The sequence below is a fragment of the Danio rerio genome, chromosome 13, assembly GCF_052040795.2.
Source record: "Danio rerio strain M-AB ecotype USA chromosome 13, GRCz13ab, whole genome shotgun sequence".
In the NCBI taxonomy this organism is placed as follows: Eukaryota; Metazoa; Chordata; class Actinopteri; order Cypriniformes; family Danionidae; genus Danio; species Danio rerio.
In genome coordinates this window covers 32,736,641-32,754,754 of record NC_141033.1, presented here as the reverse complement: position 1 = coordinate 32,754,754, position 18,114 = coordinate 32,736,641, and the positions used below count along the sequence as shown (strand labels likewise).

At 37.1% G+C, this 18,114-nt stretch overlaps 1 protein-coding gene across 5 annotated transcripts in view; it reads right to left on the bottom strand.

Moving 5' to 3' along the window:
- The window catches only part of pald1b (phosphatase domain containing paladin 1b), a 45,169-nt gene that overhangs the window by 13,398 nt on the left and 13,657 nt on the right, over window positions 1-18,114 (bottom strand). For 2 of the 5 annotated variants that reach the window (XM_087278050.1, XM_087278049.1), the window contains exons 13-21: window positions 17,075-17,191; window positions 16,814-16,993; window positions 14,317-14,514; window positions 14,107-14,247; window positions 13,906-13,977; window positions 11,143-11,283; window positions 7,156-7,311; window positions 1,955-2,145; window positions 1,572-1,844 (exon numbers count right to left, since the gene is read on the bottom strand). In XM_087278050.1, coding sequence (XP_087134176.1) covers window positions 1,996-2,145; window positions 7,156-7,311; window positions 11,143-11,283; window positions 13,906-13,977; window positions 14,107-14,247; window positions 14,317-14,514; window positions 16,814-16,993; window positions 17,075-17,191 — 1,155 coding nt within the window. In that variant the 3' untranslated portion in view covers window positions 1,572-1,844; window positions 1,955-1,995. Of the gene's footprint in view, window positions 1-1,571; window positions 2,146-7,155; window positions 7,312-11,142; window positions 11,284-13,905; window positions 13,978-14,106; window positions 14,248-14,316; window positions 14,515-16,813; window positions 16,994-17,074; window positions 17,192-18,114 lie in introns of those variants that run through there. The other 3 variants (NM_001431070.1, NM_001089385.2, XR_015505192.1) reach the window with 2 other exon arrangements.

The following is an 18,114-nucleotide window of genomic DNA, read 5'->3' as shown; positions in this document are numbered from 1 at the left end:
TACAGTTGACAGCGGCCTCTAGTAAATTCACGCGAAAAGAGCAGGCCTGAATGGCTCTTGCGAGAGAAATTTGATATTTGAAAAAGCATACACAGTAGCCTCTTTTGGATTCGCGAAAAAAAACACTTAAAAAAAAAAGTACTTTTTAGGACATATTTTGCAATCTCTAGATATGTATACAGGGGTACGTATCGATAACGTCATTTTAATCCATTGGGGCTGCAGTACTCAAAAGCAGAACACAAGAAAAAACAAAAAGCAACTAAAATCTCCACAGGCAAAACGTTAAAAAATGCACCATAATAGTACATAATTTACATGAAAGAAAAATATATAATTAAAAAAATAAATCTGTTGCCGACCATATGGAAACCTGTGAACAAAGAGTGTGACTTTTTGCTTAAATGCCACTGCGGTAAAATTTTAGCATTTTAACAGGTGGAGTCTGAGTGTGATTTTTTTTGCATCTATTGCAAAAGAATTTTCTGAAAGGAAATGAGGGTCAAATATTACACTTCAATATAAATACACATTTTTGCCAACATTTATGCAATTGCATTAAAGGGCACCTATGATGAAAATTTACGTTTGCAAGCTGTTTGACAGGACTGCGTGTAGGTAAAGTGTGTCATAGTGGGGTTATATAAAGACAATTTGTCTCTTTTTTAAGTTTCCTGACTTTAAAATAGGATCCAAATCCCTCCCGTTTTGAGGCCCACCATAACGTGATGTAGAAGTGCGGTTTCCCCACCCACCCAATTGATTGACAGTTGCGTATGTATGTTTGTAATGAATTACAGTGATTTTATCATCTTTATCACCACAGCCGCATGTCAGTACAATTAGATGCTTCAGTCCCAGTTTGTGGACGTTGAATCAGGTTTATTCTATACATTAGCATAACACATATCCATATCATGTCACATTTGCCATGCAAAAACCCATGTGCTGTGTGTGTCTTTGTGTGTGTGTGTGAACCTTGTAAAGACATTGTGTGTGACTCATCGTTGCAGAAAGGCTTGAATTTAATACATCAAATCATTATTGGTAAAAATCTTACGGTAGTATATTTCACAAACGTTACGAGAGATCTGCTTCCTTCATGTCTGTCACTGTGCTATTTATCTGACTGACCTGAGACTGAGATTGAGGCACACACTGTCAGTGGGCGGGGAGCATTTAAGGCACAGTTCACAAAAACAGCTACATATATATAGTGTTCAGAGCAGAAAATCCCAAAACTCTAAAAGGTATAATAATGGTATAATCTGATGGGTGTTTTGGGCTGAAACTTTACAGACACATTCTGGAGACACAAAAGACTTAAATTAAATTTTAAAAAGAGAGTGAAATAGATGCCCTTTAACACAGACAAAAATGATTTGCCAAAAAAAAGTCCATAAGATCGCAGATGGTTTTAGAATTTTGTCATTAGTTTGTTTATTCTAAAACATCATGCTGTTCAAAGTATTTGAGCTACGCTCTTTTTCTCAGAATTAACTAATTAACTCCATGGCATTATTAAATAATCCCTGATGGGTTTTAATGGACAAACACCCCAAACAGACAAATTGAAACAAAATTGTTTTATATTCATGTATAAAAATGCTAATGTAATAACAAGCACTTACAGGCACAAGAACACAAATGACCATCCAGCAAGAGTAGTAAATCATTTTTATATAAAAACTGTTTTATATACACAGCATTTTTATAACCACAATGTGCAAGTCTACCTTTTAAAGGTCAGCATTAAAACTTTTATTAGCATTAATGTGTGGTTTATTAGCCTATCAATCTTCTCTGTTTGTTGTCTTTTGCTGTTTTAAGGACAAAACACAACACTGGGAAGTCGAAGATAGAGTTGAACATGTAAATAAGATATAAACAGGATGCATTAAATCACTTCTTGATTTAATAAGTCAGACAGAAATTGTAATAAAAAAAAACATACTTGTGAAATGTGAGTTAGTCTCTTCAACATGCTGTGCTTTTCTAAATAAGTTCTCCTCTCATGGGAATGGACTGGACGGTGTGTGGGAGCCAGCGAAATCGCAGCCTGCTCATCGGAGACTCATCTGGATTCTCAAACTCAGAAAAGCCCAGATGGTTGAGGATGGCATAGATGCCAGATCGAGCTGCCACCTGCAAACCAGCACAACTGGCTTTTAAACATTAACAAAAGCAATAACCGGTAAACTGTTACTTCGTATTTCTGAATATGTCTAGAAGAAGTTTCAAACAAGTGTGCAGCAGCAAACTTTTCATTAAAAGGGACCTATTATGCAAAAATGAGATGTTTAAACACAGATGTGTGGCAACAGTTTGTGAATACAGCCAGCCTCTAATGGTTAAAAAAAATTAATTCTATTTTTATAATCACACTTGATAAAAACAGTCTGCAGAAACACTTTGATTGACATTTTCCCTTTAAACATGTCATCAAAGGAAGAAAGCCCCGCCCATTAATGAAGATCTCTTCCTAACTAGCATAAACATCCCTTAGTGGGAAGCAGCCAATTTTAGCAACACACTACTTTTCAAAATAGGTCAGGGAACACAATCTCATTTGAATTTTAAGTGACGGTCGCCAAAATGGCACAATTTGGATCAAAGCCTAAAAGGGGCAGTTATAAAACATTATTTGTGGGGTATTTTGAGCTGAAACTTCACATACTACTCTAGGGACATTAGAGACTTATTTAACATCTTGTAGAAATGGGCATAATAGGTCTTTTTAAGGACAGCAGGATGACGGTAAAATGCTTCTGTGGCCTTGAAAGAATGTTAAACTGGTCTGCTTTTAGTCTTGTCTTGAGAAACCCGGCAAAGTTCACAAAGGTTTTCTTTTGAAATCTGATTATGTTTAGTGGGCAAATGAGGTGAAACCAGTTTCTTTCTCAAGCTCATTTGTGTCTGTTTGTAGACTTATTCAAACATCGTCAGGGCAGATGCATAATGAGTTGAGCAGGACTAACACATTAAACACATTTCATCGAAGTTGTCCTAAAACTATTCAAAACCCATTCTTGTCATAGGACAATTTGGAAAATCTTTTTTGATCTATTTCAAATGTTGACAACTGTAATTTATTTAACATGAATTATAGATGAACAATATTGTACAGCATTTATTAATCATAGTTCAGCATTTAGTGAAGTTTAATAAACTCATTTCAGGAGAAACATACACAGATCACTGACAACTCATTATTGACAATCATACAATTATCCAATCAGCACTAGAACAAGCCCCTAAAACAATCAGATCCTACACCATTATCTCTCTCGAACTTTAGCATACCTCCACCACGGTTGTTGCTAGATCAGATACGGTTGCGGGTGGAAGTTAATGAGAATTATTTATATTATTTATAAAACTTCCCATTCATTGTATTTTATTAACGTCTACCCCTACCCCAACCCAAAACCCAACTGTCACATTAATGTAAAAGCAGTACTGTATCAAGTATTATTCATGTTATTTATTAAATTCCCTCAACAGTTTGCATTTTATTAACACCTATCCTCACCCCAACCCTAAACCCAACCATCACAGTACTTTAAAAATATATATTATTCTTATACAGTGTTACAAAAATGATGCTATATCGACGTGTGCATCCGCATCTGTATCCTATCTAGACTTTACCCTCCACCACCCCATCTTCACACTTACAAATTATTTACTTAAGGGGGAGTATTCTGGGATTGGGCTGTATACTCTCACTGCACCCCTCTCAATAGTATCAGACTGCAGACTTCGAGTTGAGACATGCAGTCTCAGACATGGAATCTCAGACATAATGCACTTAACAAAGCTAGTGATGTCACTAAGAGGGGTAGGGTTAGGGGCGGGGCTAGGTGTGTGCATTAAAAGGATTGCATTTAGCTCAGCTTGCATCTGCACACAGCCTGCAGCTAGACCCTTCTCCTCTCACTCGCTTTCTTCTGACAAGGGGAATAAAACGAGTTAGAGTTAGAGTTAGAGTCGAGCTCAGAGCCCTCTCCCTGTACAGCACACCAAATACGCCTAAATTTATTACGTTGATTATTGTTTGTGAGTGCGAACTCTTGAACTAATGCATTGTTTCAATACAAAGGTGTGCTTGATAGCATTAGTTAACAAACTAACAACAAATAACTTTATTAACTATTATTACTATAACTTTATTTCAATAACTAACCTTACATAAGATGAATGAATACTGTAATAAATGTATTGTTCTATACGTTAACTAATATCAACCAATGAACTATTTTTTAAAGGTTTTTAATTAAGCTCTTTTTAACAACTGCTTTTCTTACAGAAACTTTGGATTTAATGATCCTTTTTTGTTTCAAAATAATATTTTGCTTCCAATTATTTACGTAAATGTGGCAAGTAAATATTGCACATATTTTTTAAGTATATTTAATCAAAGAAAAACACAGCCATGGTCCTGATTCTCACACAGAATTTGTTATTATTTCTATTCCACTTCATGAAATTCAAACCTGTTTTTTTCTATTTAGAGCCATAGTTTTATAATAAGGTGACCTACAGCCTTCCAGCTGTCCACAACCCTGTCAAACTAGGGTTAAAAGCCGTGGCTCTAAACTAAGGTTTGACTTGGGAAAGCTCTGAATGAGACAGAATACATTTACAACTTCATATTGACAGACTGACATTTTCCCATGAATGTTTCATGGAGCTCAGAACTATGTTTAGCTGCAGCGCGGTGAGCCTGAGGAGAGCTCAGCCATTCATCTGGACACAAGACACTGGACCACTTCACCACTGTCCCATCATTCTCTTAAAGGTAACTAAAGAGTGTAACTCAAGCACTAGAGTGTGAAGTATGTCTATCTTCGGACCAAATTTGATTCAAAGTGGATCTACTTTTTAAGGAGATATATAATGAAGTGTCACAGGAATATCTTTATTGTGATAAAGTGACAAAGGACTTCATATAATTTTTAATGTTAGTATAGTACACAAACATCTATTCATTCATTTTCATTCGGCTTAGTCCCTATATTCATCAGGGGTCGCCCTAGCAAAATGAACCGCCAACTTATCCAGCATAGGTTTTTAACAGTGAATGCCTTTCCAGCTGCAACCCAGTACTGGGAAACATCCATACACACTCATTCACACACATACACTACGGCCAATTTAGTTTATTCAATGGAAGCATGGCATGTCTTTGGACCGTGGGCACTCAGAGGAAACCCACTTGAACACAGGGAGAACATGCAAACTCCACACAGAAATGCCAATTCACCTGGCTGGGACTCAAGCCAGCAACTTTCTTGCTGTGAGGCTATAATGCTAACCACTGAGCCACCTTGCCGCCACAGTACACAAACATGAAGCTGATGTATTTTTTTAATTAAAATCTGGATGAAAATAAATACATAAGATTCTTCATTCATAAGATATTCTCTAATCTAAAAGCATGTACATCTGTTATAAAATATTTATTTTCATGAGATACCAGTCAACCAAAATGGTTTTCAAGCATCAGAACAATAATTGTGGAATTGTTTAATTTGTCATATATCTTAGAATGAATCATATTTAAACTGATTATTTTAAAGGCAAAACTATTGACTAACGTACAATTTTAATAGTATACTGATGACAACCACTACAATGTCATTTAGAGTACTTATATTTCTGAACCACAAATGTCTTATTTCATACTTAGAGCAGCATTTATTTGATGACATATGGGTTCATACACAGTTTAACTACTAAAATTACATGACTTTTAAGTAAATTTTTATGACCTATAGTTTAATGAAATGTCTACATATATGTGGTAAATAAGAAAAAAATGCACACCCAAATTTATTACAGCATATCATAAAAAACGCAACAATCTATTTAGTTTACCTTTATCCATGTTATTGTATTTAGTAATGTATTTAGATGCTTATACTACACCAACAATGTGAGAGTATATGATTGACCAAAGACAAAAAAGATGTAAAGACAACGAACTAACGTATATTCAAGTATACCGATATTTTGTAAACAAATTTTCATGACTTCCAAAACCTTTGTTTTGTTGGGTTTTTCTGTTTACCAAAACCTTTTCAGTCCTGAAAAATTCCATGTCAAAATTTCATATATATATATATATATATATATATATATATATATATATATATATATATATATATATATATATATATATATATATATATATACAGTATATATATACACATATTGCAAATTCATTGGTGTTAAATTCTCAGTTTTAAAGCATTCAAGAGAAAAGTGTTGACATTGTAGAGTTAAATTTAGGTAAATTAACACAATCACAGTTCGAAGCTCATTTGATTTAGTGTAAAATCAAGGAGTTACTGATAACCAACACTTGATGGTGTTATTTCCAACATCCTGGATTTCATTTGACCATATATCTTAAAAGAACATAAAAGCCATCAAAAAATCGTTTAAAGTCTTATAGTGTTCATTTGTTTAAAAAAAAAAAAAAAAGTGTTAATTTGTAGTGTCAAGTAATAAAATGATTAATAGCACAATTGTAATTGTGATATTTTTTCTATTATTCCAGAATTGTCTTGTGTAAGTTATTTTAACGATCAGTCATGAGTATTTTAATGTTTACTAGGTAAACTAGAGTTAAATTCTTCAGTTATCACTCTTTACACAAGAGTCAGGGAAGACCAGTGTAGACAAGTTTTTTTTTAACCTGATGGAGTGTATATATACCTCATTTGTAGCGTCGTACAAGTACCTCTATTAAAAGTGTTATTTTAACTCTTAAATATTGGGATAGTATGTTTACTCATTTGGAGTTGATCTTAACTATCTGATAGAGTTGAAATAACATTGCTATTTTTGGATCAAACTAATATCAATTAATTGTTATACATCTTTATACTTTGCCACTATTCTTCAAACTACAAGGTTTTGGTCTTTGTCAGTAAGAAGCTTTTAATTAATCAATATACATGAAAATTTAGCATGAACTTTTATTCTTTTCGAATTATGTTGAAAAGCTATTTAGACAACTTACATGTATTTAACCTACTTTATATAACTTTTGAAATGTATTTATTCTTTATTTATTTTTTATTATCATTAAATCTTCAAATAAAATGTTTGTGGTAATATGAAGTTAGTAATGGAGTCAGGCTTCACCTGGTACATCCACTGGCTGAAGGGTCGCCTCCAGGAGTCTTTCTTCTCCAGATGGAGGTAAGAGTTGAACAGGATGAGATAAATGTAGCGCTCAAGATACTGCAGGCTCCTTAACCGCAACCATTGAGCATCAGCCTCTGATTTAGCCATCTTAATCTGAGGGGGAAGAAATGACAGTTAACTCACTGTTACTCCTTTAGGTTCACTACATATTTTTGGAAAAAATCTAATGTTCTTTCATTTTTTTTAAATTAACATGTCATATTTTACATTATATATGTATTACCTTGGCCTATGCAATCATATGTTTTATAATAAGTAAGATAAAAGGTTGAGGCTGCTATAATATATTTTTCAAATCTAATATGCACTGTAAAACGTGGTTATTACTTTATAAATAAACATCACTTAACGTTTTAAGTAAAGTCATTTTGAGAGGATCACATGCTTATGATTGCTTGCAGCCGGTCCCGCATTATTCAATTCATGATTTACCAATCAGACGATTCCTAGGCCACTATAAATACCCTGAGTTCCCTAATACAGCCTTCTTTGTTTTGAAGAATCACCCCTTCCATCCCTACTCCTCCTCCTTTCCTATATGGGTGGGACGGTGGCCCAGTGGTTAACACTGTTGCCTTACAGAAAGAACGTCACTGGTTCTAGTCCTTACCAAGCCAGCCGACGTTTACATGATCTCCCCATGCTCACGTGGGTTTCCCCCGGATTCCCCGGTTTTCTCTAACGGTCCAAAAACATGCAACTTAAGTTAATTGACTAATCCAAATCGCCACCATAGACATGCTCCTAGTAAGTAGTTATCTCTTAAGAGCAATCACTATCTGTCAATTAGATACTACAGCAGGGGAATTCTCCAGATCTACCTAAGCTCAAACTCCCCTCTCGCCTTGCAAACGGGAGGGATGCCGGGCTTGAGGATCTTATGAGCTCAGGACTCTATCTCAGGACAGCATGCCAAACAAGCTTTATAATCAACAAAGTGTGAAATCATGAAAATGAGTAAAAACAAAAAAAAGACACTGTTTTAAAAGCAACAAATTGACTTCACTTTGAAAAGTGAGTAAATCCATTGGAACTTGGAACGTTTAAATTGACTTAAATAATTAATTTAATAATCATTTAAGGCAATGTGTTTACCCACTAGTTTAAAGTAAAGTCAAATAATCACCATCAAGTAAGCAAGCTAATCGCATTTTGCAGTGTACATGTTGTTTTTGTGTATTTGTCAGAAAATCTTTTGTAAATGATTCACCCCAAAGAAGAATTTATTAATCCTATATGTTTTATCAATGGATAAAACAGACGACAGGAAAGGACAGGGGGAAAAAGAGAAAGGGATCAGGGATTTATATGTCACCAGTACCAAAGCATTGCATTTGATTTATTAATTTACATCAAGTCACTTTTGTCCTGTTATCACCAATGCACATCCTGCCAGGCCATGTCTGAGACTGGCTGGGATGTTTTTAAGCCGAATATCTTTCACATTTCAGTGTTCGTATCATCCTTGTATGACACTAATACTTCACAATGATGTCCATGACATGAATAAACAGAAAGTGCACATGAATTTTAATCCACAGATTAAAATAAATTTTTCAAAAACGTTTTTGGACTCCATTGCATATTATGTTAATGAATAGGCATATTAGGAGTTAATAAAAGCGGTGCAAATTCATATCAAAACCTTCAAACAAAGTTTACATGTATTTATAACAATGAAACTCTTAATTAGCCTGGACATTCAAAATCTAGTACATTTCCACTCTCTCTGCAAATGAATGGTATTATTAGAGTTAATATAGGGCATCAAAGCATGACTCATTTCTTGTTCAGTGTGTGAGTCCGGAGTATAATATTCACTGAGCCATGTTGATTAGTTTCAATATGCCCCAATTATGCTTTATTAAAGACTCTTAATTTTGTTCTCCTACATGCAGTCAAGGTCAAACCTTTTGTAATTTTGTCATAGTATACATATAAATCATCTCATTTCTCAAAGTGTCATAAATGATTCATTTGAAGATTTATTCTTGAACTTCTCTTCCCTGTGACCCTTCTCTGCTCTGATTGGTCTGAATGACCGGTGTCTTATGACTGATCTACAGTTAACAGCACATGTCAGAAACCAAACACCCATTCACATATCAGAATTTCAGCTTCGGAGGTTTCCTCAATCTTCAGTGACTGTATAACACTCAAGAGTATAATTCAAGCCAGGTCTGATGATGAAGAACTAATTGATCAACCCAAACCTCAATCACAACTTTATGGAGCTTAAAATATGACAAAACTATCTGAATTTGAATTGTGTTCATGTGAAATATTGACAATAGCTAGCACTACTATACTATAGCTATTGAACTATTGCCGGCAGCTAGCTCTCTGCAACTCTCAAATGGTCACCCACTGAAGCTAAGCACGGCTGCAACCAGCCAGGAGAACACATGGGAAAGCTTTAGATTGCTGCCGGAAGTGAGTTAGTGAGACCAGCAGGGGTCTTTGTTTAAATTCAGCCAATACAAATTGTTAACAACTACTTTGCTTGTGTTACTTGCCTCTTGAGTCTTCCGCTGGTTGTGGATCCCCCTGACTTGAGCTCCATCTGTTTGCCACCCCTGTCCCAAACCCGAAGTTCTGCTAGCTACTTACTGCATGAAGTTTGGAATTTTCCCTTTCCTGACGAGCCTGTTCCACCCCCAGAAGACACTTCAACTCTGTATAATCCTGAAGTACTGAGTCTCCATCCCTCACCAGCCTGTTCTCCTGCCATCACCATGCACTATTGTGTGGACTGTCCTTCTGCATTGTCTTGTTTCCCTCCTGTAAATAAACGTTGTGTTCTCCTGTCTATTCTGTATTTGGGTCCTCCTTGCCACTCTTGACAAAGATGTTACTCTCAGTCTGCAATCAAGACGTGCTGCAAGTTTCTGAACTGAAAAGATATATTAACAGAATATTTGTTTTGAAATTTTAAAAAGTTGGATATTGGTAGCTAACGATTTAATTTCCTACTATTGGTGTCTAAACATTCTTTGAAATATCTTCTTTTGTGTCAAATAGAAGAAACCATCCTTTTATGACCATCAAACTCAGGCAGATATGCTGTAACTCATTCATTCATTTTCCTTTAGCTTGGTCTCTTATTCATCAGGGGTCACCACAGCGGAATGAACCACCAAAAAGCAGCAACTGCACCTCCAAAAATGTCAAGACGATAAATGCTTTATAATACGAATATTCTGAAGGCATCAAAGCAGACATTGTTTGAGTGTAGCCATAATTATGCAAACATGTTTAATGATTCCTTACATGGTTCAGATCAGATTCCTCTAATTTAGGACACTCACAAGAAAAAATCTTTAAAACCTTGCAGGCATTTTACATCCACAGACAGCTACACAACATCCTAATAATCAAAAAGCATAACAAATAGTGGAGTTTCAAAGTTGGTGCATATAATACACATTCAACTTAAACAGAAATTCACCTCACGCAGTGGAGATAACCTGTCATTGTGCACAATTTGTGATCCAACTGAGCTGCACCAGTACCTCTGTACATATTCCAAAAGATAAGCCTCAAATATTAAATTCTTTATTTATTTTAAGTAGTCTGTTTAAAAGCTCTTTGTTCATTTACACTGTTGATCTTCAAGGTCTTCACCTTGCACTAAAAGCATGTTTTCAGCCTCAAATTAAAGACATTCAGAGTGTTCTGGCCTGTCGCACACATTCCAGTGCACTGCAATGGGCATTAATAAACTCTTGGTCCTGTTAAGCGCATCAGTGCAAATGAGAAAAAGGACCTCTATAGCTGTCTCAAGGCTATGCTAGATTAAAAAAAATACACTTGCTATTGAAGCAATCCATAATTCAACATGGCTAAAATAAGGTGCAGTGACTGACTGTGTTATTAACTACATTCTTTACAGACGACCAGTCATGCTGAAGTTCATGTCCTCACCTGTCTGTAAGTGGATATGATGATTTCACGTAAATGGTAATGCATGGGAGTCATCGTTTCGCTGACGACATCCAGTGCGACGTCCACTTCTCTCTTCATGCGATGACCATCCGGTAAGAAACGTACCACCTGCATCACTGCCTGAACACACAGAAAGTGTTTCTTTTTGTGAGAATATTTATTTATATTCATTCAATCATCTTCTTTTTAGCTTAGTCCATTTATTAATCAGAGGTCGCCACAGTGAAATGACTTGACAACTTATCCAGCATATGCCAACATATACAGAGGATGCCCTTCCAGCCACAACCCAGTACTGGAAAACACCCATAAACACTCATTCACACACATACTATGGACATATTAGCTTACCCAATTCACCTGTATACTGCATGTCTTTGTACTGTGGGGGAAACTGGAGCACCCGAAGGAAACCCACGCTAACACAGGGAGAACATGCAAACTTCACATAGAAAAGCCAACTGACCCAGCCGAGACTCGAACCAGCGACATTCATGCTGTGAGGCGACACTGCTTCCCACTGCACCACCCAGCAGACCCCTATTTATCTATACATTCATTCATTCATTCATTTTCCTATCGGCTTAGTCCTTTTATTGATCTGGGGTCACCAATTCAATTCAATTCAGCTTTATTTGTATAGCGCTTTTACAATGTAGATTGTGTCAAAGCAGCTTCACATAAATGGTCATAGTAACTGGAACAGTGTGGTTCAGTAACTGGAACAGTGTGGTTCAGTTTTTAGTGTTTAAGTTCAGTTCAGTTTAGCTCAGTTCAGTGTGATTTAATCATTACTGAGAGTTCAAACACTGAAGAGCAAATTCATCGATGCGTAGCTCTACCAATCCTGAACCATGCGAGGCAGTGGCGACAGCGGAGAGGGAAAAAAAAAAAAAAACAGCGAAATGAACCACCAACTTATCCAGCATATGTTTTAGGCAGCGGATGCCCTTCCAGCTGCAACCCAATGCTGGGAAACACCCTTACACACTTGCATTCACACACATACTCTATGGACAATTTAGCTTATTCGATTAACTTATAGCGCATGTCTTTGGACTGTGTGGGAAACCGGAGCAAACATGGGAGAACATGCAAACTCCACACAGAAATGCCAACTGACCCAGCTGGGGCTCGAACCAGTGACCTTCTTGTTGTAAAGCCAGCGTGCTACCCACTGTGCCACCGTGTCACCTTTATATATTAGTTTTTATATTTTAATTGATTATAATATTAGTTTTTCTTAAGTTTGGTTTTATTTAAACTAATTGCAAATGAGATTTATTTTCTTCTCAACTAGTAGAAACAAAAAAAAATGATACATCGATCAGATAACCCTATATCATATTAAATAAATAAAAAAAACAAACAAACAAATAAAACTACAGCATAAACACAAGCAAAATTATTAACCCATACTTTGAAATTTTAATTATTTTTCAATTATTGTCCAAGTGCTATTTAACAGAGCAGGTGAGACAGTGGCGCAGTGGATAGTACTGTCGTCTCACAGTAAGAAGGTCGCTGGTTCAAGCCCCAGCTTGGTCAGTTGGCAATTCTGTGTAGAATTTGCATGTTCTCCCCCTGTTGGCGTGTGTTTCCTCCAGGTGCTCTGGTTTCCTCCACAGTCCAAAAACATGCACTATAAGTGATTTGAATAAGCTTAATTAGCTGTAGTGTGGGTGTGAATGGAAGAATGTATGGGTTTCCCAGTGCAGGGTTGTAGCTGGAAGGGCATCCACTGTGTAAAACGTATGCTGGATAAGTTGGTGGTATATTCCGCTGTGGCGAGCCCATATTAATAAACAGACTTAGCCGAAAAGAAAATTAATGGATGAATGTTTAACAGAGCAGTGATTTTTTTTTCCTTCTGGATTATTCTTATCTCTGTTTGTTTGACCGAAATGAATAAAGCTTTTAAATGTTTTAAAATATTTTTTAAGATCAATATTCTTAGCCCAATTAAGAATTTTTTAATTGTTGTTTTGATTTTCCACTTTATCCATTCAATTGCCTAATTAACCAAACTTGTCTGGTTAAACAAATTAACCCAGCTCAGCCTTTTATTTGCACTTGAAGCTGAATAATACCTTCATTCATTTTCCTTCACCTAAGTCCCTTAGTTACCAGGGGTTGCCACAGTGGAATGAATTGCCAACTGTTTCGACATATGTTTTATGCAGCAGATGCCTTTCCAGTACAACCCAGTACTTCGAAACACCCATACACTCTCACATTCACACACACACTCATACACTATGGCCAGTTTCACGTACAATATAGCGCATGTCTGAACTATAGGGGAAACCAAAGCACCCAGAGGACACCCACCCACGTGGACACGGGCAGAACATGCAAACTTAACACAGAAACACCAACTGTCCGAGCTGGGACTCGAACGAGTTACTTTTTTGCTGTGAGGCGACAGTGCTAACCACCGAGCCACCGTGTTGCCCCAAGATAATGGTATCTTGCAAAATAACTAGTTAAACATTGTGTATAGTTAACATGGCAAAACAAGATGAATTAATTATTCAAACTATTATGTCTAAACTAGTATGTCTCCGTTAAACAACACTTGTGAAATATTTGAAAAAGAATAAACAATTCTATGGATGACTACAGTATATACTATAGCCATATACTAACTATATGTATACTATAATCAACCACAAAAACATGTGTGTGTTCAAGGTTATTAGTTACTAACAAATTAGTAAATATTAAGATGAGTAAATGTACCTCAAACTCTCCTTTGGTGTACTTGGCATCAGGAACACTTACAATCTCATCATCTTCACAATCAGGAAAGCCCTACAGAAAACAGGGTCACCTTCGTGAAACTAATTTAGGCTCAGTTTGACATTCGTCCTCTCTCATATCCTGTTGTTGAACACTAATTCTTACTTCCCAGCTCCACTCCGATAGCTGAAAGTGACCTACATTAATGTGCCACAGGGTGAGAGTGCCAATAACCATGGCTGCAGTAGTTCGGTCTTTCCCATCGTGACAGTTGAAGATGAAAGCGCAGCCGGGGTCTTCAGCCAGACTGCTCTTCATAGCCTCCAACAAGCGGTCAAAAACCTGAGGACGAACAACAACATTTTAACTAAAGTGTCAGATCTGTACCAAATGTACAGCGCAGTGACTTGCCTGTTCTGCAGGCGCGCAACAGTCAGACAGAGGAATCCGCTGGTAACTAAGGCCTGGATGAATGCTCTTCTGGTGGACAAAGAGCTCCTGGATGGTGTGACAACTCTTGAACATCCTCATCTGTTTGTCCTGCTCTGTAATCACCTCCAGCCACTTTTCACAGCTCAGGATGTCCTGCTTGAGGGCCAGCTCCATTTCCTGTAGAAATTTACCATGGCTAAAACTCTTCGAATTCTTTAATCACAGCAGAAATACTTGTTGGTTTATATCTCACATCTTAATTTACTCTTTTAAAAAATAAAAGGATTGAAATGAGATGTCATGTAAAAGAAGAATCATTTTAGGTTCCTCAAAAACACCTTTCAGAAAGAATGGTTCTTTAGTTAGTGAAAAAAATATGTATTATTGAATTTGCCATTGGTATGTATACGTCTTGTTCTTTTTATTTATTTTTTTATTTTATAAACTACTAGAAACATGCAAAAGTAGTGCAGTAAAGATTAAATTCATATTAATCGCATCATATTTTATTAGTTACACCTTACTAGTACCGGGTTGGACCTCCTTTTGCCTTCAGATTTGCCTTAATCCGTTGTGGCATTAATTCAACAAGGTACTGGAAATATTCCTCAGAGATTTTGGTCCATATTGACATGATAGCATCACACAGTTGCTGCAGATTTGTCGGCTGCACATCCATGATGCAAACTTCCATTCCACCACATCCCAAAGGTGCTTTAATGGATTGGGATCTGGTGACTGTGGAGGCCCTTTGAACACAGTGAACTCATTGTAATGTTCAAAAAAACATTAGAACATTACAACACGTCTGAGATGATTCCACTTTATGACATGGTGTGTTATCCTACTGGAGATAGCCTTCAGAAGATGGGCAAACTGTAGTAAAAAAGGAATGGACATGGTCAGAAAAAAATACTCAGATACTGTAGGCTGTGGCGTTGACACCATGCTTAATTGGTACTAATGGGCTCACAGTGTGCCAAGAAAATATCCACCACACCACTACACCACCACCACCAGCCAGGCAGGATGAACCCATGCTTTCATGTCGTTGACAGCAAATTCTGACACTACCACCCCAATGTCACAGCAAAAACCGAGACTATTTCTGCTGCAACATTTTTCTAATCTTCTATTGTTCAATTTTGGTGAGCCTATGCAATTTGTAGCCTCAGTTTCCTGTTCTTAGCTGACAGGAGTGGCACCCGGTGTGGTCTTCTGCTGTAGTCCATCCACCTCAAGGTTCTGCATACCTCTGTGATTATTTGAGCTACTGTTGCCTTTCTATCATCTGGAACCAGTCTGGCCATTCTCCTCTGACCTCTGGCATTAACAAGGCATTTGCTCCCACAAAACTGCCGCTCACTGGATATTTTCTCTTTTTCGGACCATTCTCTGTAAACCCTAGAGATGTTTGTGCATGAAAATTCCAACAGATCAGCAGTTTCTGAAATACTCAGACAAGCCCATCTGGCACCAACAACCATGCCACATTCAAAATCACCTTTCTTCTCCATTCTGATGCTCAGTTTGAAATGCAGCAGATGGTCTTGACCATGTCTACATGCCTAAATGTATTGAGTTGCTGCCATGTGATGGCTGATTAGAGATTTGCGTTAACGAGCAGTTGGACAGGTGTACCTAATAAAGTGGCCGGTGAGTGTATATGTCCTGTGTAAAATGTATTTTATGAACTACTGATAACATATCTTCAAAACTAAAATGCTGGGCAAAGATTAAATCACAATTAATCACATCTAAAATAAACGTTTGTTTTGACATAATAAACACACACATCCGCAAAACTAACCTAAAACAAAACTAACCAAACAAATTAGTTATATAGATATTTAAAGTTATTTATAATTTTTTTATTATAAACATATATATTTTATATCTAAATATGAATAAACCATGCATGTGTGTATTTATATTTACATAATAAATATATATTTCCCAGTGATGGGTTTCAGCTGGAAGGGCATCCGCTGTGTAAAACATATGCTGGATAAGTTGGCAGTTGATTCTGCTGTGACGACCCCTGATTAATAAAGGGACAAAGCCGAAAATAAAATAAATGAGTGAATGAATATATATAGCACACACACACATATTATATCAAACCTTTTTTGGATGTGATTAAAATTTGCCCAGCACTAAATAAGATAATAATATTATAATGTGGATCATTTATTGGAATAAAAAAATGATAGATAGCAAAAAAGAAATGACAATCAGTCCCTATTCCATGTTTTCAGTCATTAATTATAACAAAAGCAAAGCTTTGAAGTCTCTCAAATTTTTACAGCTGGATCATATTGCAGATTGCAGATTGTAGATTGCAGTTTCTGTCATGCTGAACCAACAACAGCTTCATCCAGTTCAGTCATATAAAGCCATATAAATAAAGACTACCCTCTTTAACTCCACGTAATAATACATCCATACTACAGATCTGGCCTGAACAAAAATGCACCTGGAGCTGCTGTGGATGTTGAACACAGACTGGAATAGGCTGTTCCAGACAGCCTGGCTCTCGCGGTGTGAACATCTGTCCATTTGCCTCCAGCACAAGCTCCTCCTGCAGATTCAGCCAGAGAACTGTTGAGTGCCCTCGCCTTGTGTCTGTCAGGTAGGACATCACAACAGCCAAAGCCTGAAACGGCCACAAACAAGCTTTGATTAGTTATTATTAGACTGTACAGAGACTATGCAGGGCTGCTGAGATGAGGTTTACCTCAGAGTTTGGCTGGGCCATTCCATACAGAGCCATTTTGGAAACACGTCTGAAATTGGCCACTTTCATCTCCTTGGCGGTACTGAGGAGATCCGTTGATAAGAACTCACTGGACACCTTTAAAAAAAGGGTTTATTATGAGCACAATGTGCACGTCTGAACAAAAACGTTCAGACATTTTTATGAGAATCTAAAGGAGGAAGAGGTCACAGTTCACCTCTGATAAAGAGCCGAGCTTGAAAATGTTATGTTAATAAGATTCAGAGTGTGCTGTTGTTTTGTAGAAATGCATATCTGATCTACTCAAGCATGAAAAGGACTACTCAAGGATGAAGAAAAAACTTTAGTAGAGTGTTGGATGAATATGTTCCTGTGCTTAAGTACATATCTTTGTATAATGTTGTTATTTAGTTTTACAAGGTTTTACACTAAATCAAACCACAATACCCCTAACGTACCACAGAGAGAGAGGGGGGGCTAATAATAATAATAATGGGTGGCATGGTGGCTCAGTGGTTAGCACTGTCGCCTCATAGCAAGAAGGTTGCTGGTTAGAGTCCCGGCTGGGCCACTTGGGATTTCTGTGTACAGTTTGCATGTTCTCCCTGTGTTGGTGTGGGTTTCCTGTGAGTGCTTCGGTTCTCCCCGCCCTGTCCAAACACATGCACTATAGGTGAATTAAGGAAACCAGATTGTCCGTAAGGCAATGCAGTGGCGCAGTAGGTGGTGCTGTCGCCTCACAGCAAGAAGGTCGTTGCTTTGAGCCTCGGTTGGGTCAGTTGGCGTTTCTGTGTGGAGTTTTCATGTTCTACCTGCGTTCACGTGGGTTTCCTCTGGGTGCTCCGGTTTCCCCCACAGTAAAGACATGTGGTACAGGTGAATTGGGTAGGCTAAATTGGCTGTAGTGTATGAGTGTGAATGATAGTGTATGGTTGTTTCCCAGAGATGGGTTGCGGCAGGAAGGGCATCCGCTGCGTAAAAATATGCTGGATAAGTGGTTCATTCCGCTGTGGCGACCCCAGATTAATAAAGGGACTAAG